The sequence below is a fragment of the Stigmatopora nigra genome, chromosome 2 (assembly GCF_051989575.1).
Source record: "Stigmatopora nigra isolate UIUO_SnigA chromosome 2, RoL_Snig_1.1, whole genome shotgun sequence".
NCBI classification, from domain to species: domain Eukaryota; kingdom Metazoa; phylum Chordata; class Actinopteri; order Syngnathiformes; family Syngnathidae; genus Stigmatopora; species Stigmatopora nigra.
Window position 1 is genome coordinate 17,487,923 of NC_135509.1, and position 25,652 is coordinate 17,513,574.

The window sequence follows — 25,652 nt, forward strand, 5'->3', positions numbered from 1 at the left end:
TTATTTTCTTAGCATTCTAATGTATGCATTACTCTGCTGCTGCTGTTTTTTTGTCTTCATATCATAGAAAATCACCTAATTTGTCGAATATCATACCTTTTCCACTCCTCTTCTCCGTCCCAGAACTCATAAATGACAAAGGATAAACCATCTGGCAGTCGCACCGCAGTCACACTGGAAAATAATTCAACATATCAGGAAATGTCGTGTTCAGGGTAAGGACACCGCAATGGATGTTTAAAGCATTCATTCAGCTTCCATCCCGCCTATCCTCGAGCGAAAGGCAGACTATACACCCTAGATTGGTCACCAGTCAGTCGGAGGGGACATAGAGACATACAACCACACACACTCAATCACCTACCATCCTTACTTCTATCTATCCAACCATCTACCAATCTCCCCTAACATATACAACCCCAGAACTATGAGGCCGACACGCTAACCGCTTGGCCGCCAAATATTTATGTCTTTACATTTACATTCAAAGACTCTTACTATTGGGTATATTGTTTTCATTCTATTTGTCATCGCAGTACTGACAAATATATTTAGGCTTCTTATTATGAAAATATATGTTAGCTCTTGTAGGAAATGTTCCACATAACCATGCTATGGTTGTATCAGATTACAATGTTCTTATTAGAGCCCTAGCACATTATATCTGACTGCTAGTACTGTATATTTTAGGTAATAGGGCTGAGGATTATAAGCAAGGTCAGTTTTGCTTCACTTGTAGATTTGATGACGTGAGAATACAAGGTTGATAACTTTAGAAAGTTTCAATTGAGGAAAAATCTTATTTGGATGATGTTGAAAGACTTCTGAAGCTTTAAATAACACAAGCAAGGGTGAAAAAAGACCAGTTAAAAGTGCCATACTGAAAGCAGTCCCTTTGGGTTGAGACATTCTTCAAGTATTGCTTCAGCGCCTCACAGTAGTCAGCAAGCTTTTTCTGCGAAACCACCATCTCTTGACGAATCAGCAATAATGACTGCAAAGAAAAAAAATTATGATGTTAAGTCAATGTTTTTACCCAGTCACATTTTATCAAAATATTATTTTAATTATACTAAATTATGTTTTCATTGCATCTTCCAGAACGTCTTTGAAAATATTTCATTTTAATGTAAAAAATATCTAAGAGAATCCTAGACCTACAAAAAACACTTCATATATACAATGTGTGTTCTCCCGCTATTTTAGTTTACCATAGAGTTCCACAGGAGATGTAATTGAGTCGTTTTTGACCCACTTACAGAAGGATCTAGGAGGAACAAAATTTACTAAATGCATTAAACTATTACGCTCTCAGGATTCCACGGTTTAGAAAACGACTGTTTCTCGCAATACGATGCAATGCCAGACAATGCAGTATTGTTACAGCAAGAGAGGCTAAAATAAATAAAAGGAAATCAAGTCAATGATGACGACAATGCCTATGTCTGATTTGAAAAGCTGGCTCTATTTAAGGTTTTCAGAAGCTATTACACACAGTAAATTTGGCATTAGTATTTCTTTACAATATATTCAATTAATAACGTCTCATCTCATATAATTTTCTGAACCGCTTTATCCTCATGGTCATGGGGGGTGCTGCAGCCTATCCCAGCTGACTTTGGGCCAGAGGCAGGGGACACCCTGAATTGGTGGCCAGCCAATCGCAGGGCACAAGGAGACAAACAACCATTCACGCCACACTCATACCTAGGGGCAATTTAGAGTGTCCAATCAGCCTACCGTGCACGTCTTTAGAATGTGGGAGGAAACTGGAGTACCCGGAGAAAACCCACACGGGCCAGGGGAGAACATGCAAACTCCACACAGGTGCACCGACCAGGATTTGAACCCAGACCTCCCTGTGTGAGGCCAACACGCTAACCACTCACCCGTCAACCCGCCCTTCAATTAATAACAACAAAGAATAATTACAGTTTATGAAACCATAAAGTTGGAATACCTCCAAAAACACAATATTTATAGTCGTAAGAATAAATCTGTCCTAAAAGCTGTTTAAGATAAAATCACTTTTCTTTTTTCTCCTCCTTTTCTTTTCGTTTTTAAGGAAATTCTGCTGCTGATCCAAGTTCACAATAAGTATAACATTCATAAGTCCCCAGCAATCATAGCCTCAGAGGGGAGTAAATTAATGATACTTTATTAGTAAAAATTAAGACCGGCAAAAATTATTGCTATGGAACATAATGTTCTCAGAGCGATCTGCGTTTCCCATTACAATCTTCCAGTTTATTTACTAGTCCCTGAGGACTGTGTGCATAGAACAGTCAAACTCCAATTTACAAAATACACAGGCTGTGAGATATATGGATTGTGCTACCCTTGATAAAATGTGAACAACACAAGGTGCGCAAAGACGAATCACAAGCCAGTATCTTAACATGGCAATGAGTTTATATAAAGGCAATGAGTTTATATAAAGCTTATATAATGGACATTTTTTCACACCTTCTCTCTCATTTTAGCACGAGACAAATATTGCATTTAGCTTTTCAGAGGTTGCCAAAGCAGACCCAGGTCACTAAAATGGGAGCACCACATTCAAACAAATTAGCTAAAAACAAAGGGGCATAAATTTAGTCTAGGATGTAGAATGGGTTTGCAAAAGGGAATTTTTATATTAATACCCAACAGCTGGGGATTTACTCTGTGAATATTTACAAAAACGGTAAGTAAATGAGTGAAATGCTGTATTTTGAAGTAATTTTGTATCATTATCAAAATGTGACTTTTATAGACTGCAATATTTATGTATGTGTAGTCTATACATACCATAAATGCTGTTTATATTGTAACAGTTGCTAATTAAGGTTGGCGGCATCATCAAAATTTGGGTTCCCATTTAAATTGGAATATTTATAGTAGTTTTTACGCTCTTCTTGTTTCTCTTGGTCAATAAAATCAGCCAGAGCAGGAGGCTTCAGATACGTAGAATTCTAATGAGAGCAAGCATGATAAAAACTGAATAAAATCTTATTAATCTATGGAAAAAATGGCGTCATTCTTCCAAAAAATCTACAAATGAAAACTGATAGTACCATGCATTTCCTTGTGAATATTGTCTGAGTCTAAGAAATTGTTCAGGTAGAGACATTATTTTCATTGGAAGGGATACGATTAGTGCCCTGTGATTGGCTGGCAACCAATTCCGAGTGCCAACAGCCTTCCCTCAAATTTAGCGGATAATTTAGACTAGAAAGACCGCTGCAATAGTCCAAAAACCACAAAGTCGGATCACTCGTCTTATTTCTTCCATACCACATGTTTTTGTGTCTGTACAATATCAAGTGTATATATGAAATATGCAATTATATTCATATGGAACTACTTTATTAATATTAAAATATAATTTATATAAAATACATCTCTAAAACCTAAGTACTGCCCTCACAATGAAAATAGCTCTTCTCTGCTTGATTGTAATAAAAAAATAATAAAAAATAACGATGATGGGAGACCTGTGCCGTAGGATCAAGGTGAAGAAATTGATGAAAATGAAGATTTACTACACAGGTTATTGAGAGTTTTATTCCTCGTGTGAATCAAGAGGAATTGGATCATCAATTGATACTTCAAGAGGTGTAGCAGGAGTAGCTTTTGCGGGAGGTTTATGGCAAACAAGGATTATGGTAATGGTGATTTTGTACAATGACATGACACTGTCAAGATGGCTGCCAAATTCCATGGCTCTGACCATGAAGTCATCAATCATAAACAAAGCAGGAATGAGTTATCTTTCTTCTTTACGTTGAGTGGGTGATCCCTGCTCTTTGCTTGGGACTTTCAGTGTGAATTTTGACATTTTTATGAGCATTATTTGATTTGGGAGATTTATGGAACATAATGGAATGACGCTGCCAAGTTGGGAGGGATGAGTGCCCAAAGCTGACTGGAACAGCATCTAACACCCCTGCAACCCTTGTGAGCAAAAGCAAAACTTTAAATAATACTTGTACTGCAAATGCTTCTAAACCTGCAGAAGCACAGTTTAATAAAGTGACATTTTTCCCATCTGGAGTACATTGGCCCACCCAAATCAGGTGGTATGAAAAAGGGGATTACTAACTGCTGATTTGAATTCGCATCCAATAATGGCTCCAAAGACACTAAGTATTAAAGTAAACATTTTAGCAGGAAGTCTATTCTATTCGATGGAGGTGGAACACCACTGTAAGGATGAGTAGTGGCGGGGATGGGGTAATCTAGAGTTACCATGGCAACTGAGGCACTCTCACACAGGTCTTCATCTCAGATTTCATTTTGCTCTTTGCTCAAGCCTTCGTTTCCCTCTTCACCTCGTTGGCCCACTTCTTGACACCTCAAAGCTGGAAAACATTCCTTTCCCCTGAAGAAAACCCCTCCCACTATATTATTCAGAAACCCTTTATTTCGTTGCCCTCAAAATCAATTACTTTTATTGCACAATTTTCTTCCCTTGATTATTAGTATGTCTGAAATTCAACTCTGACCTTGCCTTCTTCTTGCTAATCTTGTTTTGAGTTGAATCAATCTCTCATTTATTACAATAAAAAGCTGGAAGACTTTGATGCACTGGCCGACTGATTGCTGTAATAGAAACTGATAATGGGAAGCTGCCGTTCACAAACGTAGGGTCCCTTGTTTAAATCTGCAATACAACTTGTGACATTTTCTGTCTTTACCTCTGTCCCAAACAAACACAAACAGTTGTGCTTTATATATTTTAGAAATTTGTGTATTCTGCTGTATCCCATCAAATCCAAAATAGCAATATTTAAGGCAATTCAAAAAATACCATCTCCATTGCGCTCAGACACAACCTCTTTCCTTTGTGAGAATCCGTGTTTTCATTACTGGAAAGTGTTCAAACGGTTAATTAGAATTTTGCTGCATTTGCTATGTTCTTCATTGATTTTGATTACAAAAAAAAAGTACCATTCTGCTTTGAATTTCAGTTACTCACTTCCTTAATGAAATTACATTACATACTTCAGTATGTCGTGAATTGCTCCCTGGCCTGTCCAAATTCTCTCTCTCTCTCTCTGGTTTTTATCTGCGGTAGCTCAGTAATATTGACTTTCTGATCCAGAGTCATTGAACAAATGTCTCAGTAAAATAATGCATGCTGACTCAGAGAGACAGCTGCGTAATGGCAATTGGATGAGTTGTGTAGTGGGTGCGTTTGCGTGCATTTTCTCTCGACGAGTACTGTCCTGTTTGTTAATTCTGACCATATATTGTTAGAATTGCCTACGTGGTTATGTTGCCTTTGCATATGGGATTTGAGTGACAAAAATAGATATATAGCAGAGAGACCCCAAGGATGTTATTAGAATAACCCCAAACCTGATAACCCATTCATTGATAGGACATTGTAATTTCTTGAGGTTGATTTAGTAGTTTATTCCTTTTCTGAACCACTTATCCTAACAAGGGTCACAGGGTTTGCTGTAGCCTATCCCATTTAAATATGGTCACCCGGCAGGTGGCACACTGAATTGGTCGCCAGCCAATTGCAGGGCACAAGGAGATGGACAACCATTCACACTCATATTCATACCTAGGGGCAATTTAGAGAGTTCAAGCAGCCTAATATGCATGTTTCTGGGATTTGAGAGGAAACTGGAGTACCTGGAGAAAAGCCACGCAAGGCGAGATCTTCCTCTATTAAATCCATCCATTCATTTTCTACATCATAAATCATTTTTAAGGTTGTAGGGAACTGGATTCTATTCCATTTCAATTTAGTCATTAACTTGACGATATACCCTGGCCATTTCACTATAAAAACTAATTTTTGTGCCACCACTGAGAGAAAACTCAATCTGCAGTGTCAAAATTAAATGATGATGTAGTCAATTTAATGTTAATCTGATTTCATAATCTTATATTCCCGTTTTTTGAATCTTGCTCCCTAGTATAAAATACATCTAAAACAACAGCCGGGAACAAAAGTCATGTGTACAATACTAGATATATATTTATAAGCATGTGTACGATTGGAGGGATTTGACATGGTCTTTTGCGTCAATTGATAATTGAATGTCAAGTTTGGCTCTTTCACAGTTTTTCAAGCAAAACGTTTATTTGTCCAAGAAGATAATGAATGTACACCTCAGCAATTGAGGCATGTATGTTTGATTTATGTGATTCCATAGGTTAGTTCTACCATTGTGGTTACTGTATGACTCCAAAACGTCTATTATTGAATAGCTCTGCATATACTTTTCTTGGAACATTAAACAATACTAGGACTAATTAGAGGTTTCATACTTTAGAGGAAATTAGTGTTTGGCGTAGGTGGGTGCTTAGTGTTTTAGCCTTGAGTGCAGTAGGTTTATTATGTGTTCCATTGTGACAAATACAGTGCTAAAAAAAGATGTGTGGGGGTAAAATATAACAGAAGAAAAAAGCAAAAATGCATCATGTTAAAAATCCTAAAAGGACTGATAGAATCTTAAAAGAAAAGAAGATAACCAGTTCTGTCCCTGTGACCTTAAAACCTTCTCTTTTCTTCTTTTCCATTAGCTTGTACTTATTACAATATAATCTATTTCCTGGAACTTCAGCCAAGTTGCATTTGCCACTTTATCTTATTCGTCTAGTGTCTATTCTGTTCTTTTATTGAGCACATCCAAAGGCTCAAAAGGCTGAGCTAATATGGCAACTGGGCTTAGTCTATAGCAATTCAAATGACACAGAGAGATAATAGTTACATTTTAACTACCTGTGAGGACTGACGACAAGAAATATACATCTGTTGAAATCAATCTTCATTCTAGTTTCAAAGTGTACTGTATCTCATACATGGTTTTATCTTCTCTTTCATGGTAATGGCTACCTCAGCAATTTCAACCCAGCAATACCAGAGCTGCTTAGACACGCAGTCTTGTGACTTCTGTTTCACAATCTCTTCAGTTCATAGTAGTTGTCTTTTTAAACTTTTAATAATCTCTAAGAAGCTCAATAGCTTTGACAAAGTTATTGCTGATAATTAATTCCAATCGCGGTGTTGCCTTTTCTTTTTTAAAATGTACTTTACACATACAGTAATCCCAAATTGAAAATATCAAATAAGAGTATTTTAAATTTAGGCAAATTCAGTAAAAGCAAAAAGGACGAGATTACATGCCCATAGATTTAAACATTTCTTGAACCAAGCCTCCCAAAACAGATCATCTACTTGCACTACTGAACAATTACCCAACATCAAAATGATTAAATGCCCAGTCAATATATAATGAGTCCAATCCAAACTAACTTGAAGAGGAGCCAGATGAATCAATTGGTATTTGCAGGATTCTGTCCACTCACGCTCAATTTAATTAAGAAATACCAGGAAAAAAAATGTTCTTATCTTTAGAGAGGATTTTTAAGGCATTTTAAAGGCAACATCAAGCATTGAAATGGTTGAAACTCTTTTCACTCGGAGAAACCAGAGTATTCTTAAATCTCCTTGGCCATGATAGATATATTTAGTGCTCTTACTCCTTTCAGCAGTTAATGGGGTTTAATAAGTACCCTGACTTCAGGCTTAAGTGCTACAGGTGACTATTAGCGGGGCTTCTGAAGACAGAGAAAATGACAGAAAAATAATAGGTGTCTTTTCACTAATAAATACAAAAGCTATGTCGTCGTGCTTTGACTAAAGACTTGCGTCAGTTTCATAAACATGTAACACATCTAAATGATATGAAATGAAAGAAATTGGCATTACTTTGCTCTAGTTATATAGTTATATATGTATATGTGTATATGTGTATATGTGTATATATATATATATATATATATATATATATATATATATATATATATATATATATATATATATATATATATATATATATATATATATATATATATATATATGAAATAAAATATATATAAAATGTAAGCATTGATATCTCACTGCAGTCATGAATGCATGCAGAAGATAACACAATAAGTCCCCAATAGATGCCAACTAAAGTACTTAAAAACATCCTATAAACTGTGGCTTTTCAAATCAATACTGAAAATACCAACTGTTTCTTCAGTGGGTGCATTGAAAAGTGTGCATGACATAACTATTTTTTCTGCAAAATACCTGACATCAATAAAGTACAGCAAAAGATAAGTCTCGAGAAATAATTTAGAAGCTAAGCATCGTCATAAAAAGCCACAAATAGGACCCATGCATTTTATTTAATTGTATTGCCAGCCCTCACCCTCTTTGCTAATTACATTGCTTAGTGAGGACCGGCAGTGGTTCTACGGTACTAAACAGAGGACATTGGTTCCATAAGGCAGAAGTGAATGATGTTACACCTGAGGGTTTGCATTAAGTTCAGTGTGTTTATTAGTTTTGTGGTCACTTACTGCGTTGGTGGTACCATCTGTGTCTGTTAGCCTCTGGTGCAGATCAAAGCAGACTGTCTGTAAGGGTAAGCACAAAGAAATATGCCAGTCAACAAGACTGGAGAGTAACAGAAACATCTTGCAGCATACAAATTCACTTTGTAAATGAGTGAATAGTAAATACACAATAAATAAGTACGTGAAATTGTGTTTTAAATTCTTTTGAATGTACAGTTTTTACACAAAAATGTGGATTCATTCATCATTTCGACTCGGAAGCGGATAGATGGTGTACCGAAATGCAAACCACAATGTTAAAAACAATACGTTTTGAAATGTTTTAAATTCTGCAGTCAACAGCAACACTTGTTAATACTTTGGGGAGACCTTTCACACAACCTATTATGTTTGAATGATTTTTTCCCCCCAATACTGTCAGGCGGCATTGTAAAGCACTTTCACCATCATACTAACAAGTGTTAGAACTTCACAACTTAACCCCAGTACGGTTTACCAAACTTCCCTCATCAGCATTGCTCCAACATAAAAGGTTTTATTGTATTTCACCGTTCCAACAGAGAGAATTGTAAGCAAACATCACAAAAATAAACATAGCTCCGAAAAATTAAGACCACTGTGAAAGTGTGCAGTGCATTTCAACAATATACTGTGCAGTAGCTTTACGCTACATTATAGTTTTTATAAGTAAAGTGTATATGTGAGCCTAAGGAGTTGTCCAGTGGCTTTATATTGGAGTGGAGGGGGATTTTGGTTGTGAACTTCTCAATTAAAGTAGCCTAGTTACGCTCCACTCTGCTAACTTGGGAGTCATAAAAAAACTTAGTAGTGCTGTATAGTCAATCAATAGAAGCAATGAAGCCCCCGTCCAATTAAGTGACTGGTAACCATGCTTGCTACTGTGAATAAATTATGGCCTCACTCCACACTTAAGTGATCACAGCAGTAGATACCACTGGGGTTTGGCTAAATAGGTAGGGACCTCTCTCTCCCCCTCTATCTCTCTTTTTCTCTTCATGAGCTGGGTCGTAGGTGAAGACATCCTAACATGAGGACTGACTGTAGATAAAATCACACTTACAGACATGAACCATTGACGTAAAAGGCAGAATCTAAGCGGAAAATTCACAGCTTAGATCTGTGATCTCCTAAACCAATTTTATTTAATCTGTCTGTAGGGGTCTGCTTGCAAATCAATTTCTGGTCTTATCATGTGAAAGGCTAACAGTGCACAACTAGCATGTTATACTTAAAGAAAATGTGAAGATGACTGCTGATTGGTTATAAATGGGGTCAACTCAGTTCTTGCCTGCAGAAGCACAATTCAATTTTTTTTTTGCATGCCTCCATCCAATTTTACCAATCTGCCATCTAATACCCCTTGCCACCAGAGTAGATTTGGGCATCACAAGAAAGAAGGGTCCTGTGTTGTAAGTTTTGTAAATAAAAGGGGTACTTTTACTCAATTATTTTCGCTAATATTATTCTTTAGTTTGATGTATTTTAATGAAACTGAAAAAAAACAAAGGTAAACTGTAAATAAATTTTCTACTTACAGATCTCTCATTCCTTTGGGTCAAATCTAATATCCTGTCTACCTATTGGCACCAAATGGTCCCGAGAGGCCTAATTACCCACACGTTTTCAAGCTGTTGGCCTCGGGTCATGAATATTCTATTAGTAATAATTCTATAGTATGTAAGAGGTATGTTTGCAGTTATTTTGCCTAAAATGTAAGACAGAACCCTCGTGCAGTTCCATGTTTTTTAATGGAATGGATTTTTTTTATCCACTGGGCATGTGCACACAACACAGAGCAGTAGATATGAAGCACAGTTCACAAACCCCCAAGAGACAACAGAGAAATGTTGAAAACATTACACACAAATCATGCTCAAAAGCCACTTGATTATTTCATTCATTCATTTTCTGAACCACTTTATCCTCATTAGAATCACAGGGGGTGCTGGACCCTATCCCAGCGGTCAGTGGCCAGTTGATTGCAGGGCACAAGGAGACGGATAACAACTCACACTCATACCTAGGGGAAATTTGGTGTGTCCAATCACCTTCCCATGCATGTCTTTGGAATGTGGGAGGAAATTTGAATTCCCGAAGAAAACCGACGCAGGCCTGGGGAGAACATGCAAACTCCACACAGGTGGACCAACCTGGATTGGAACTAAGGACTCCCACTGTGAGGCCAACACATTAACCGCTCATCTGCCAGACTGTGCGATTTGTAATTAAATAATGTATTTAATTTTAACAATTGAGAAACCATGGCATAACTGCGACTTGGTTGAAGGTTGCAATCTGTGCGGTTTGGCATTTGAATTTGCATGTGAAACCTATCTGTAAATGGTTGATGATGTGACGTCAAATTGTCATCTTATGCAAATACCTGCTCGTTCCCCATTCCACGTTCAGTGACCTAATTAGAGCTGGCTAACTGACAACACAGCTAAATGTTGACATGAACCTAAAACACTTGGATGCAATAATTTCTTTAGATTCTCTGAAGCTTGTAATAATACACATTTTATGGAATAACTAAATTCATTGCAATTGTAGGTTGAAGAAGAGGTCTTTAAACTTTTCAACTATTTTGTCACACACTTGTTCACAAATTTGTGAGGTCCACCTCATATTTGCTTAAATATTTTACTGTACATAATCCAAGCCAGGAGGAAGATAGCACCCGCTCAACACGAGGTCCCTCTTCTCCACGGGCAATGCAGTGTTTACAAAAGTTTACAATGAATCAGGGACAAATCAAGCGTGTAGACTGGCGTCTGCCCTATTCTGCCTGGTTTGCTTACCTTTCACCAACGCATATTCTCCTGCCAAACCTCTGCTATAACTACTCATTAGATACAGCTCATTGAAGCCTAACGTAACGCGGCTGTTAATCACAGTAACATCGCCAAACATACGGTTTTCCTGACTCATGAATTCCATAGATATCAGTCTATCACACTTAAAATGCAAATAACATCTGCAGCAGATATGGAACCGCTGACAAGCACGGCTCTTTTACCTCACCAGCGAAGCATTTTTCTCCAAATTTTGTATGAAATTGATCATTCTTTTTTGATCTTTTAAACAACACAAAAATATTTGAGAAAAACACTAATAATCAAATAACATGAACAATGTAGCAACTCTGATTACCGTAACATTAACTTTGTAAGTTCATATCTAATTTCTGCCTGCATCAAATGTGAAATACAATAATTCCTCTCTGGAGTTATTACGTTGTGGCAGAATCCTAATGTTCCTTTGAAGTGTTTTCTTTAAGTTCTGAGAAAGGCTGACCTAAATAGTTTCTTTCTTCGAAACTCAGAAGCTTTAATGCAGGAGTCTCCAAACTATTCCAGAGCTGTTGGATTTCATTCCAACTGCGCAAGACTGTTTCGCCAATCTGGTGTTTTTTCGTATAGGTTTAGGTATATGTATAACTAGTCAACTGGAAGGCATAAGGAGATGGACAAACCAGTAAGTTCTAATTAAGTAAGGTGAAATCATGGCTGTTAAGAAAGAGCCTGTCTGATGCATTCAAGGCTTCCACGAATGCTTTAAGCTAGATTTCAGATTTTTCTGCTTCTTTTCAACAATAGTGTACAAGGTACAAGAGGTTAAAACGTATCAATCACAGCATGAGGGCAAACATTCAGGCATTATACAAAATGTGATGGTTTGGTTGGTTTCTTACTTTATTCTCCAGTCGCCCAATGAGTTCTGAAAGGCGATTGATTTGAGCCTCCAGACCCTCCTTCCTCACTTCCACGGCACCTGCAACACACAAACACATATGAACAACCCAACTATATAACTAATATGTAATATATTTGAACAGTATTGTTTTAAACTATGCATGTGGTGTTGGAAATAAATAATCACTAGTACATATTTTACTACAAGCCCAGTTCATTGAAGTCATTTATTATTTACTGTTTGAAGTCCTTTTCATTTTGCCTGGGACAGGGTGTTTGTCTAGAATGGTCAATGGAAGCCATTGAATTAACATAGACACTATTGTAGTGGGAAAAAAATGTCTGGTGGAAACTTTTGATGGCAATCGGTTAGTTCATGTATAAAAAGACTGTGACAATTTAAAAAAACATTTGCCGAATCATGGTGGCCTGACCTACATTGGGAATTGCAATACATATATTACCATAATGATGTAGTTTTGCTACACTCTGTGTTTTTGTAAATTGGCAGGTAGAGACATAGCTATTCTTACATCCTGACTGAACACTGAGCTGTTCAACTGGGCTGAAGCCTACTTGGTGAGTCACATTTTTAATATTACCACTGCTGTACATATTTACAAAGCTATGATACAATTCCGTGAAAAAAAATGATTGATCAATGTCCAAAATGCCCAATGAACAATTGAGGACATCATAAAAATAACAAAGGAACACTGGTATGTGGTAAATTGTTACAATCTTAGATATTTCTCATTCCTTTCTGTTCGGGTTTCATGTGGTGTGAAAATGGATCAATAAATCTCTTGTATGTGATGACATGAATGTTATGGGAAGGTAAGCTCTTGCCTTTGGGTTTTTCATTTTAACTATCTTGCTATGGTGGAGAGTATGGGTTTTCCCCTTTGAGATAAATAATAGAAAGCTAAAATAAAGTTCAGATTTTCTAGGATTCCTCAGTGACATTATCATCGTTATATTTAAAACAGCAGAAGCCTTGGTCTCAAGAGAATTCACACAGGATGAGATCTCATACAGTTCAAAGGCATCCGTCAGCGGACGGTACAGAGGAAAGGCAATTCATATACTGGAAAACAATGAGGTAATTCATCAAGTCGAAAAAATTGACTGTAATCGATTGAAATTAAAAGGACCAGATGTCAGGGCCTGGAAAAAAAAAAAATTGTGCCAAAAATGAATTAGTCTCGCCAAGTAAATCATTTTAAATTTTGGCTAGATAAAGTTTATCCGTAAGAGCAATAATTGAAAATTATTGCAATATATTTCAACTCCCGCTATTAAATCTATTGCACATTTACAAAAGAAAATCAGCGTTTAACTCCCTAAGTTTCAAAAACGTCTTCTTTTTATTAATGAACTCCAGAACAGAGAAGGAAAATTGCATTTTTTAGATTTGCGATTGTGGATTTAAATTGCCGTAGTTGCAACGGCTTCAACCGTAAAATTCCGTCTTACCAGCGTTTCACTTTGTTTGTTTTTTTTTTTTTACATGTTGAGTCAATACGAGATAATGATTGCAATTAATGGTGCACATTGCGTGCGGTCAACATGGTTAGGGAAATGCATGAGCCAATCAACTAGCACTAAGTGTCCCAACAAATAGTTAGCTGCTTTGCGATCATGTGGGTTACGAATGCTGGCGTGTTCATGCACTGCACATACTCACAGTATTTGACCTTGAAAGCATTGGAGAAATTCTCGCAATGTGCGTACAAGCATGCAGGGGCGTGTCTCGTGTGTTTTTATACACGCATGCATTTTGCAAATTTCTCGCTCGCTATGGAGAATGGGTGAGAAAAATTACTGCAAATTTTGGTTCGGCAACCAATAATTGTAGGGAACGAGGAGACGAACAACCAGACACGCTCACGTTTATACCTAGGAGCAGTTTAGAGTGTTCAAGCAGACTATGGTGATTGTTTTTTAAGGATGTGGGAGGAAAGCAGAGTACCTGGAGAAAATCCACACAGGCACGGGGAGAACATGAAAACACCACACCTGAAGGTCGGAACCCACCAAGGATTGGACCAACGATTTCAAAACTGTGAGGCAGACGTGCCAACCACTCACACTGTGCATCTGTATGAATCCACTATCCATTTATTCATTTAGAGCTGCTTAAATTTAATCTAAAACAATCCTAAAACACAGCAAATGGTCAGTCTTTCCTCAGTTGCAAGAACTCAGACTAAGGAAATGTCATTCATCATTGAATCTCTCGAGTTAGTTCGTCAGTTCTGACTGCAGTTCGCTTGTGTTTCTTTGCACTCATCACCCCTCTCACACACTCATCTGACCACCCCCATGGCTCCCGACAGCTAATTGCAGAGCTGGCGGCCCACTCTTCATTAAAAGCTTTAGCAGCCAGTCAATTAGTAGCTGCCTTCCTCCACACCAACACTTACAACAAAAAAAAAATCATCAATTAAACGAAAGTCTGTAACCACGGAGGCTCTTGGACATAAAAAGCCTAGTGGTCATTTTGATGGACTATGGAAATAATAACTCTGGTCAATTAAAAGTGATTCAGCAGTTGCAGCTTTTGCAATGGGCAGATGGCTGACAGAACCAGGCAATGTGTTGAATGTCTCCTCATTAAAGCATAATTTTAGTAATTCAAGATTCACCCTTGTTAACATGTTTGTGTGCTTCCCACTAGCTTGATGTTGCGCTCAGTTCTATACAGTTACAGTCAGATTTGAGTTTAGTACATGGTCAAAAGAGAAGGGACTATCCATTCTGCTGTATCAGTGAGATGAGTGGCAAGTGAACATGTTTTGCCAACTAAGTATCCAAGAGTAACTATTTTAAACGCTGCTATATTAAATTATCTGCTTGATCTCCATTTGATCTTTCATAATTTGGCCACCTTTTTAATGTCGGATCATAATTTGCATATCAAAGTGTTTTGTAGTAACCTGAAACTTTCCACGACAACGCACTTGTAACAGAAAAAACAAATTTAAATTAACTTGGATTAAAATATACAGACACACTCAAACATACCAGCAGCTAAGTGGTTAGCACGACGGCCTCACAGATCTGAGGTCCCTGGTTTAAATCCAGGGCAGCTCATGGGTGTGTGTGAGTGTGAAAGGTTGTTTGTCTCCTTGTGCCTTGTGATTGGCTGGCCACCAACTCAGGGTGTTCCCTGCCTCTAGCCCAAAGTCAGCTGGGATAGGCTCCAGCACCCCCTGCAACCCTAATGAGGATATAGCAGTTCAGAAAATGAGATGAGATTTGCTGTAAGCCTCGTTTCCCGTAAAAATGTCAAAGGTGACTGCTCATTGGCTGTGAAATGTGAGTCGATGCTGTTCACACTCACAGCAGCGTAAAAAAAACCTCGTTCAAATGCAACTGAGAAATGATTGGGGATTAACCCTTTTATCTTAGAACTGTTAAGGGGCCTGCTAATGGGTCATCAACAGTTCTCCTCACATAGCACCTATGTAATGTAATGTATTCTTTTGCATTCACAGATGGATGTGATGCATTTTCGTACTTAATTTCCATAGAAATCACTTTATTTAACATAAAGAGCATCTCTTTTAAGATATGGGTATTGAGACTCAGATACTGAATTCAGCATATAAATTAACATGGAAAAAAAAAGACAAATTAACTGACAATTTGAAAAAATGCACGTGTATTTACTGCTGTCAAAAGACTATTCTAATAGATCACAAAACAAATTACTCATATGATATCACTTTTGATGAATGCTTACCTTTAATTTGCACATTAAAAACTGAATTTCCCGTTGCAATTACTGTTTTTTACTGTGCATGGAAGCTAATGTTTCTGCTTTTCTTTCTATACACAAATCCAAACTACCATACAATAAAAGTCCATAGACACACTTATGTTCAGCTCTTTATGACATGGTAGCTTAAAGTCAGCATTTCACCAAGTGTCCAATTATATTTATATATAGCACAGCTGTTTCTGGTTATGGATATTGTCTAAAGTTCTTTACCAACATATTGTAGGAGAAGTGCATGCACCAATGCATACTACTCCTCTAGTTTTTTGATTATATATGAGGGAGTCTGGTGCAACACCTGCTTCTCTAAAACACCTGGGCAATTGTGTTTTGCCACTAACCTTGCTCCATTACATTATCAGTTTATATATCAGGGCCACCTTGTGGTGTAGAGGTTCATTCACCTGACTTCGGTGCGGACAAGCGCGGGCTTGTGGCAATATGATTGGGAGTGCGGATGGTCGTTTGTCTCTGTGTGTGCCCTACGACTGACTGGCGACCAGTCTAGAATGTAGTCTGGCTTTTGCCCGAAGACAGCTGGGTTAGGCTCCAGCAACTCCCGCAACTCTTTCAAGGATGGGCGGTATGGAAGATGAAATGAATGAACTTGGTATATCGGCAATAAAAATTCTGAATAACATATCGTAAATCTGGATGCAAGATTTGTTGTTAGTTAATGTGTGCCTGGACATGAGGTTGCTGTTCTGTCCCACTTTAACGTCATCAACATATCGTATGTCAGGCGTAAATGTGCATAAGTACTTAAATATCTGTCCCTACATGCCATGAATTTTTAAATGCAGCAGATTTGAAATTGCAGCAAATGCATTGCACACAAACACACTGCAGCAAGTAGACTCGAACCTAGAGTTGGCAGTGGATATTTTTAGCTCTTTTCGATTCCCCTCATCCTTTCTAATCGTCTGATCTTTACGCAGTTCATCTGCATTCCACTGCCTAGAATATTCATTTTTGTATTGCACATATGTGTTTTGATGTTTCCCAACGATTCCGAAATATTATCCATTTGTAATTCATGACTATGAACAAGATTATGATAATCCAAAAATTGGGGAAGTGAAGCACTTAGAGACAATCAATGAAGCCCAGATAGAGTTGGTCAATTCTACCCATGCTCATACTAAAATCTACAATTGATTTGGATTGGTCTGACGAACGAAAAAAGATATGCCCAAATTCAGCATTTGAATCTAATTATAGGTTTGAGGATTTTTTTATTGACTTGAAGCAGTAGATGAAACGAGATTCTAAACTATTATTCCAAAACATGTACTAATGATCATTATGTGAACAGATGGATGAGCATTTTTGTTGAAATACAAAAACGTGAACAAAAACATGCAATTGTTCAGTTTAACATTAAAAGAACTTCTATATCCCAGCTCACTTCGGGGTAGAGGCGGGGGAACACCCTGAATCGGTGGCCAGCCAATCGCAGGGCACGAGGAGACGGAGAACCACTCACGCCCACACTCATACCTTAAGGCAATTTAGAGAGTCCAATAAACTTATCATGCATGTTTTTAGAATGTGGGAGGAAACCAAAATACCCGGAGGAAACCCACTCAGGCCCAGAGAGGACATGAAAACTCCACACAGGTGGACAAACCTGGATTTGAACCCAGGACACCAGAGCTGTTAGGCCAACATGTTAACCTCTCAATCTGTCGGACCGCTCTGTACTAGTTGGAAAAATATTTTTCTGTAATCCAATTCTACCGAAGAGGTCAACAGGTCTGACATGTGATGTGGGACTTGTAGATTGCTGTCTGCCTAACCAAATCATGTCCAATCAACTGAATTTGCCAGTAATAGATTTCAATGTATCTGAGGGTCTGTCAGGAATGAACTGTGAAATTATGATGCAGCTGAACTCAATTTCAAGCTTTGTGTCTAGTGCTGTGTGATATTTTTAGCTCCGTTTGTTTGATTTTCGGGTGTTTTGTGAAATGTTGCGGGGTTTTTTTGGAGTTACGAGAATCCTCAGGCATCAAAGTACTATATTTTTCCAATAAAAAGGTGCTGATTTAGTTACAATTGGAATTTCTGTATTTAAGCCGTCTGATGGTGGGGATGGTTCACTCGCCTGACTTTGTTGCATGCAAGCGAAAGATCAATTCCCACTTGGTGGTGGTATTATTGGGCGAGTGAATGGTTTTCTGTCTGTCTGTGTGCCCTACAGCTAATTGCTGAGCAGTCTAGGGTGTAGTCTGCCATACTCCTTTGTGATTAAAGACATTATTCAGTAAAAAAATAGTTAAAACCCTTCTTGCAGAAAGAGGCTCAAACTTTGATATGTTATTGCAATGTATGTTTGCCAGTTGTTCCATAAATATTGATAAGGATAACAATCTCTTGGGCCCCTATAGCCATTGTTCAACAAAAAATAGTAAGGGGCCCTATGTGGATGGTTCCCAACATGATATCCATGGCCTGTTTAGAGCAGTGCTTTTGTTCTGTCATTGACATAGGGCACTTTGCGTTATCTTGCTCAGCAATATTCAGTTGAGGCCTGAAGGCTTGTCAGTCAGTTTACTACTGAGAAAAGGAAGCGATAAAATAGAGCTAGGTATAAATCATTGCCGGTAGCAACATTTTTGTAGTTGTAAAATTGGACCTCAATGTCGCTGTCAATGGCTAGGATTAGGATTAAGGGATGAGACATTTCCACGATTGGATAATTTGAAGTGAAGACAACATCAAACCATATACTCTCCTTTTTCCCCCTGAATTGAGTTATCGTTATCAATAAATGGCAGTGCGGTATGTGAGTGGTTAGCGCCAGCATCGGCCTCACAGTTCTGACACGGAGGGTTCAATCCCAGGTGGGTTCTGCCCTTCCCATGTGGGGTATATATATATTCTCCCCAGCCTGCATGGGTTTTCTCCTGGAACTCTGGATTCCTCCCACATCCAGAAAACAAGCGTGTGAATTTTGTGAAGATAAGCTGTATGGAATTTATAAATAAAACATTGTCCTTCTCACAAATTAGCGGAAGTTAAATTCACAACATTGAATCTAACGAATCTGAAATACAACAGAGGACACAAATACAAGGGAATTTACTCAACAATGATTTCTACTATTACAGCCTCACACCCTGAGATGGAGGGTTTCATTTTAGGTTCTGACCTTCCTGTCTTTACCTGTTTCTTGCGTGGGTTTTCTTTAGGTACTACAGTTTCTTCCCCCTTCCCCAAAAATATGCTTGACAGGCCTGTTGAACTCTCAAAATTGCCCCTATGTATAAAGTGGGATTATAAATGACTGGTAGAGGCTCCAGCAACGACCCCCATACCATTTGTGAACATTCAGTTCAGAAAATGAATAAATGAATGAATGCAGCTTCAATCAATCACTTATCTGTACTGTACTAACACAACATAATCATGTGTCCAGGATTAAAACTCTCATTCTTAAGCTTCTCTAATGTCATTTTTTAAAATAAAGTTTTCCCTATGGAAACTGCCCTCAATATATTTTAGCATCCAGGCAATGCAATTTTCCTCTCTGTTAATCGATGATTGTTTTGTAGAGTAAACAGCAAATATAGTACTTCCGAATCTACTATTTATGCGCTTTTGAACTGAATGTTTACGTGCCACTTTCCCCATTATGCAGCCATACCAAACTCAGCAGATTCATGATTATATATAAAATCATTTGGCATTCATACATAGCTTATGTGACAAATTGCTTTTACAAGAGTCGTCAATGTTCTGCTATTTCAGTGTGTGCAACATGGCACTTTGAACGAAATGAGCAACATCACTACTTCCTCTACAGGCACATCATAAAAATATGACTTATAGGCAATACAGTGCTCTAGCTTTACAAATTACTGGTCAGCAAGTAACTTTTAAAGCAAGACTGATTTTAAGATGCTATAAAGCCGTCTAAGCTAAGAAAAAAGAGATGGGAAATGTAAAGCACCAAAATTGGCTAACAATTTTGAAAGCTGCGCACTTGTGGGTATGTAAGAAAAATAAAATGTGAAAATGAAAAAAAAATACAGAAATATATGACCCACAAGATTTAAAAATAATGACATTTTACGTTCATTTCCTAAAAGACTACACTTTAAACAACTGAATTCAGTGCATTTATACAACAATAATTAAAGAGGTAACCACTAGGGCAAGTCCTGCTAATTATTATATGTACTATTAATTATTGATATTTTTTAAATTGAAAAGAAGATTAAATCATTTTCAATAATTCCAAAATGCACTTCATGAAACCCTCCATAGAGTATTGAAAAAGTGTAATTCATTAGCTTGGTGCTGCCTTAGTCAATATACACCAATGCTAATATTTGGTTACATTGCCCCAATAGCAATTTCTTAATTGTCAGTAAAAGGAAAATTTGCTCATTGACGGTTTAAGTGTAGTGGTGTTTGGGGGATTGTATTTATAACTGGTAATATGTCCACTCGACATACGCCATCCATAGAGTATCGACAAAGTGTAGTAATTCATGAGCTTGGTGCAGGCTACACAAGGGAAAACAATCAATACCATCTTCAATCAATGCTCATGCTTGCGTTGCCCTTTATAACTGCCTCTTTGCATTTAGGGTCAAATTGCAGCCACCTAGTAATCATGCAAAACATAACACATAATTTCCACTGGCAGTGTTGGGGAAATTTGACGGCTTGTATTCCATTACTATGTTGTTGGTCCCAAACTCTCAAATAAGCAATTTATTATATTTTACAAAACAGTGTTTTAGTGGAGCATAAGTTACTATGAACAGCAGCTAGATTGATTATCGTATTTTCACGACTATAATGCGCACTTAAAAGTCTTCAATTTTCTCCAAAATAGACAGGACGCTGTGGATTGATTCAACGATGTCAGCCGACAGTATTTAACCAAACAGTTGGATCTAGTACATGAGTCAGTCAACAATCAGACAACATGAACCAACTTCTGCCTCTGTGAGGACCACAGCACCATGACCAGTTGGACCTGATTATTATTATTTTTTTAAAACAACACATCAAACTAAACAAACAGTAATACCTCGATTATCGTGGTTAATGTGTACCAGACATGGCCGCGATAATAAAAAAAAAAAAAACGCAAAATTGGGTGAATTTAAAGGTTTTGTTGCATTCCACTTGCGAGTTTCAGTGTGGATTTTAACATTTTTATGAACTTAAAAAAAATAAATGAAAAATGTACCCAGAAAAAAATCTGATGTAATGAATCCGTGAAAGTTAAAGGGTGAAATGGCGAGGTATTACTGTATTTCTGGACTCATAAATGTGTTGGCACACAGCAAAACCCACACACCAAGACTTTTTTCCATTGTCCAACTATAACTGAAAAAAATACTGCCATGACGGTCATGCAGTCTTTTAATGATGTTCCATTGCCACCTGTCATGCCCTGTGACACAAAACTAGGATGAATTAAATGGATGATAAACTGCTTAGTGTCAGTGGAGCATCATCCGTCTAATCTTTGTGGGTGAAAACATAATCGATACAATCACATAAAATGACGGATCCAACCATGAAATATAAGGTTATCCTGCATTGTCTGCTTATGTGTGGGTGTGCGTGGCACCTGAGGTAGTGTTGATGGTCCTGACAGGCTCCCTGGCACTGATTCTGTTGTTAGGAGGATAATCAGGAACAACATTGTCATGGTGCCTCTCTGACATCCGGGGACTCGTCTTAGCCGGAAGCTGACTGTAACGGAATGAAATGAAATAAATCATCATCAAGTATTCAACATAGTTGGCCTATTTTTTTATTTTTATTTTTTTTAAAAGACCATTTTAGTCCTCTTGTACCTTTTCGCCCACCGGCCAAATTGGGATTTCTTAGTGGATTTGCTGAACAACAGACACATCATATGTAGACATTTTTGTAAACACACTGCATTTCACATAGGATTACCCAGACTGGCAATGTTGTTCATCAATGGCATCAACGGCGCTCTCCACAGAATTTAACAGTGACTGGATTTGATTGGCTGATTCCTTCAGTAGGAAACGGGTCACAAACTGCTCCACATTTGTTCCTCTCTCATAAACCTGTTCAGAGAATGGTAAAAATTATAGTATGTATGACAATCAACAAAGTTTAATGTTTAAAAAACATTTTATTTCCTAATAATCAGATTATTCCATTTAAAGGTTATCTCTTTAAGAGGGGTCTAAAACACATGGTTCTGATTTTTTTTCACTTGTATGACATCTAATGGTGGTCAGCATTGTGCAACATTCTAACCACTCTTTCACCGGGCTAAATTATCATTTAAAATGAATTTAAAAAAATATATATTATCGTCTAGCATTGTAATAGGGTTGTCTGTTCATGTGAACACTTAGTCTTTCAAGGTAGTTTGGGACCCTAGAAGAGTTGGTAAAACTAATTATTTGTAGTAATTTTCTCTGAGATAGTTTTGGTTGACACACTGTCTAAATAGTTAAATATTTTAAAAATAGATGGCAATTATTTTTGAGTTCTTCAGAGTTTACAGCCCTAATTAGCATTGTGCAATGTCTTCTAGAAATAGCATTGAAAAAAAGAGGGAGTACATAACATTTGATGTCACCTGAGGAAAAAATGGATTACAAAAAAATATTTGAATGTAATGGTTTTAAAATCAGCTGCCACTCATGTAATAAAAGCTTGTTGAATCCACTCATGTTACAGTCATAATTGACTGCATTTGCACCCTAGAGAGCAGAGTCAACCAGTCATGTCAGCTTTACTGTCAGAAGTCATAGTGCAGTGATTCAGGGAGGCAATTAAGGTTCTAGTGTAGTCAGCCGTTATCTCCTGCTCTCTAATCAAAGACAAACTCTCCCAGGAGATACACATTCACACAGGCAGCTTTGACTTCTATTATCTCAGTTGATGGCTTTCATAAAAAGGTACATATCAAGGTCCACCCACCACTGGAAATGCAATCAAACAAAGAAGCTGCAAACATACATTAACATCACCAAGAGAAAAATACAGCTAGCTATAATAGGTTTCAGCCCAGGTGTGTACAAACTATGCCCTGTGGGCTGATGGCAGCCCCCCTGCCTAGGTTTCATTAGCCAGGAAACATCTTTACAATATATAATATTTTTTCTAAAAACATGTTTTCCTTTTCTGTTAGATCTAAGACTAGGTCCTGATACACTGTTTACCAAATACATGGTCTTGATGAAAAAGTAGTTTAGAATTAGGGGATTAAGATCTATTCATTTATTACCTATTTATGTATGTCTAAAATATATTTTCTGTGTCTGTATTCTCACTTTCTTTCTACTGTGACAATGTTTCCTGACTATGGGATGAATAAAGTTATCTAATCTAACCCTGACCCTAACCCTAATCTATTTATTCATTCATCTAGATTGGGAATATATGGTCCTCCTGTGTTGTGGAAATGACAACCTTTTTTTAAATTATAGTATATCTTAAAACCATCAAGTGCTTACACAAAAATATGGTGTAGTGCAACGAAACATCAGTGTCAGTTAGGATTAGCGTTAGGGTTTTACAAATTTACAAAACTGTAAATGCTGGAGCACAAACACACCAGGTAATTTACTGAAGAATCTGCAATCCTATTATAGTATAAATGTTTTCGGAGAACTGGTAAAACACTCACATAAATACTGGGAGAACAGTCACTCCATACAAGAGGGGGAGAAGACCATCAAATCCTCTTGTGTGAGGCAGACATGAGAACAACTACCACACTACGTTGTACGGGTACGTGATTCAGAAAATAAATGAATGGATAAGAAAAAATAAGGGAAAGAGCATGGAGTATTAACTTTTCTCAGCAACCAAAAGTATAGTTATCTCTTTCTGCTAAATCCGAACCAGTTACAATGTAATCTCAAAATAAGATTGGATATCACTGCACGTATGCTCAAGCCTATTTTCTATATTACAATTCTGTATAGTACATGTCCTTCACATCATCACTTTTGCCAAGTAGGCCTCGTGGGTGCAGCTACAAAACCTGATATGGAAACACTATGATCTATAATTCACACAGATGACTAACCCAGGAGAATGTATTAGTGGATTGTGAATTTAGCTTGGCAATTAGCAACTGTACACTTTATTAGGATGTGTGTATATAATATATATATATAATATAATATAATATATATATATATAATATAATATAATATATATATATATAATATAATATAATATAAATATATAATAAATTATGTATAATGTAATGTATAATATATATATATATATATATATATTATATGTAATATATATATATATATATATATATATATATATATATATATATATATATATATATATATATATATATATATATATATATATATATATATATATATATATATATATATATATATATATATATATATATATATATATATTACATATAATATATATATATATATATATATATATATATATATATATATATATATATATATATATATATATATATATATATATTATACATTACATTATACATAATTTATTATATATTTTATATAATTTTATTATACATTACATTATACATAATTAATTTACTTGTACTGTCATATCACGATACAGACAAGTGGTTATTGAAATGGGGGTAGGTCGAACACAGATTTATTTATCAAAACCTTATGGTAGATTTGTACACATTAGGTATATAAAATGTCTCTCCCATACCTTTGGACATCCATTCTAAATTTAAGATCAAAATATTGAGACTAAAAATAATTACATTACGTGCTATATTTAATGCATGATAGTATCATAATGTATGTGTATGTTCTACTTTGCTGAAGGAGATTTGGTGACTCATGACTCATTGACTTCATGCACCTGCCTTGTTAATTTATAATTTTTCCATATGCCGTTACAATTATCAGGCCAATCACTCCTCGTTTGGTACCAAGACTGGTGTAGACCCCGGAACAATGCAGCAATTCAATTTCTGCTCAAAGTATTCAAAGTCAACCGCCACACTTTTTAAATATTTCTCGCTCCTTCACTGTGACTTTCTCATGCGAGGAAAAAAAAGTGGTATTTTATCTTTCTTTGTCAATTTGATGGCCAGAGTATGTCTAAATTAAAGATACTAAAAAATAAAAACATGTTTCATTCTTCTTCAGGACTGATATTTTCGTTATGAATGCACATGAGTAATATGGTACGTTTTGACTACACTCTATTCTAAACCCAGCAAAATTCTGAATTTGACAGCAGGGCTGTGACTATTGGTGACCAGGCTATGATGAACCTGGTAATCCACACCTCACATTCAGTGTGCCTGTATGAATGCGAATGACACTAAAAAGCTACCATCAGGTTAGAGTTTATTCCAATCAGACTGCAGGCATACAAAATCACATGTGACACTATTCAGATACTATGCCTATTTTATGACCCTTGAGAAAGGCAAGATAATATGGAATGAAAGAATATTGACGATGGGTGAATTGGACAAAAACAGCATGACCATAGAACTGGCTAAAGAGCCCAATGGAGTTCCCTTGAATTATTGTGTGTTCTCTTTGCACCGAATTACTGAGCAACACGACTCATTTTCTTCACCCAAATGTATGCTGCATTATTCATGATTAGGTGTAACCTCATCAGTCAGTAAATCCAGCTGACAACAACTCTACCAGTCAGCCCCCTTGACACAGGAAAACTAAAATTCTAAACTTCCAGATCATTATCATCAAAATAAGTTGTTTGCATTTGCTTATACATTTGCTAATATATGTGATGACTGTCTTAAATGTTAGTTGTTTAGAAAAGACATTCAA

At 36.8% G+C, this 25,652-nt stretch overlaps 1 protein-coding gene across 1 annotated transcript in view; it reads right to left on the reverse strand.

Moving 5' to 3' along the window:
• The window catches only part of necab2 (N-terminal EF-hand calcium binding protein 2), a 69,237-nt gene that overhangs the window by 8,683 nt on the left and 34,902 nt on the right, over nucleotides 1-25,652 (reverse strand). The window contains exons 6-11 of the mRNA XM_077710535.1: nucleotides 21,784-21,920; nucleotides 21,449-21,573; nucleotides 12,068-12,147; nucleotides 8,356-8,412; nucleotides 882-994; nucleotides 97-174 (exon numbers count right to left, since the gene is read on the reverse strand). Of these exons, the coding sequence (XP_077566661.1) occupies nucleotides 97-174; nucleotides 882-994; nucleotides 8,356-8,412; nucleotides 12,068-12,147; nucleotides 21,449-21,573; nucleotides 21,784-21,920 (590 nt within the window). The remainder of the gene's footprint in view (nucleotides 1-96; nucleotides 175-881; nucleotides 995-8,355; nucleotides 8,413-12,067; nucleotides 12,148-21,448; nucleotides 21,574-21,783; nucleotides 21,921-25,652) is intronic.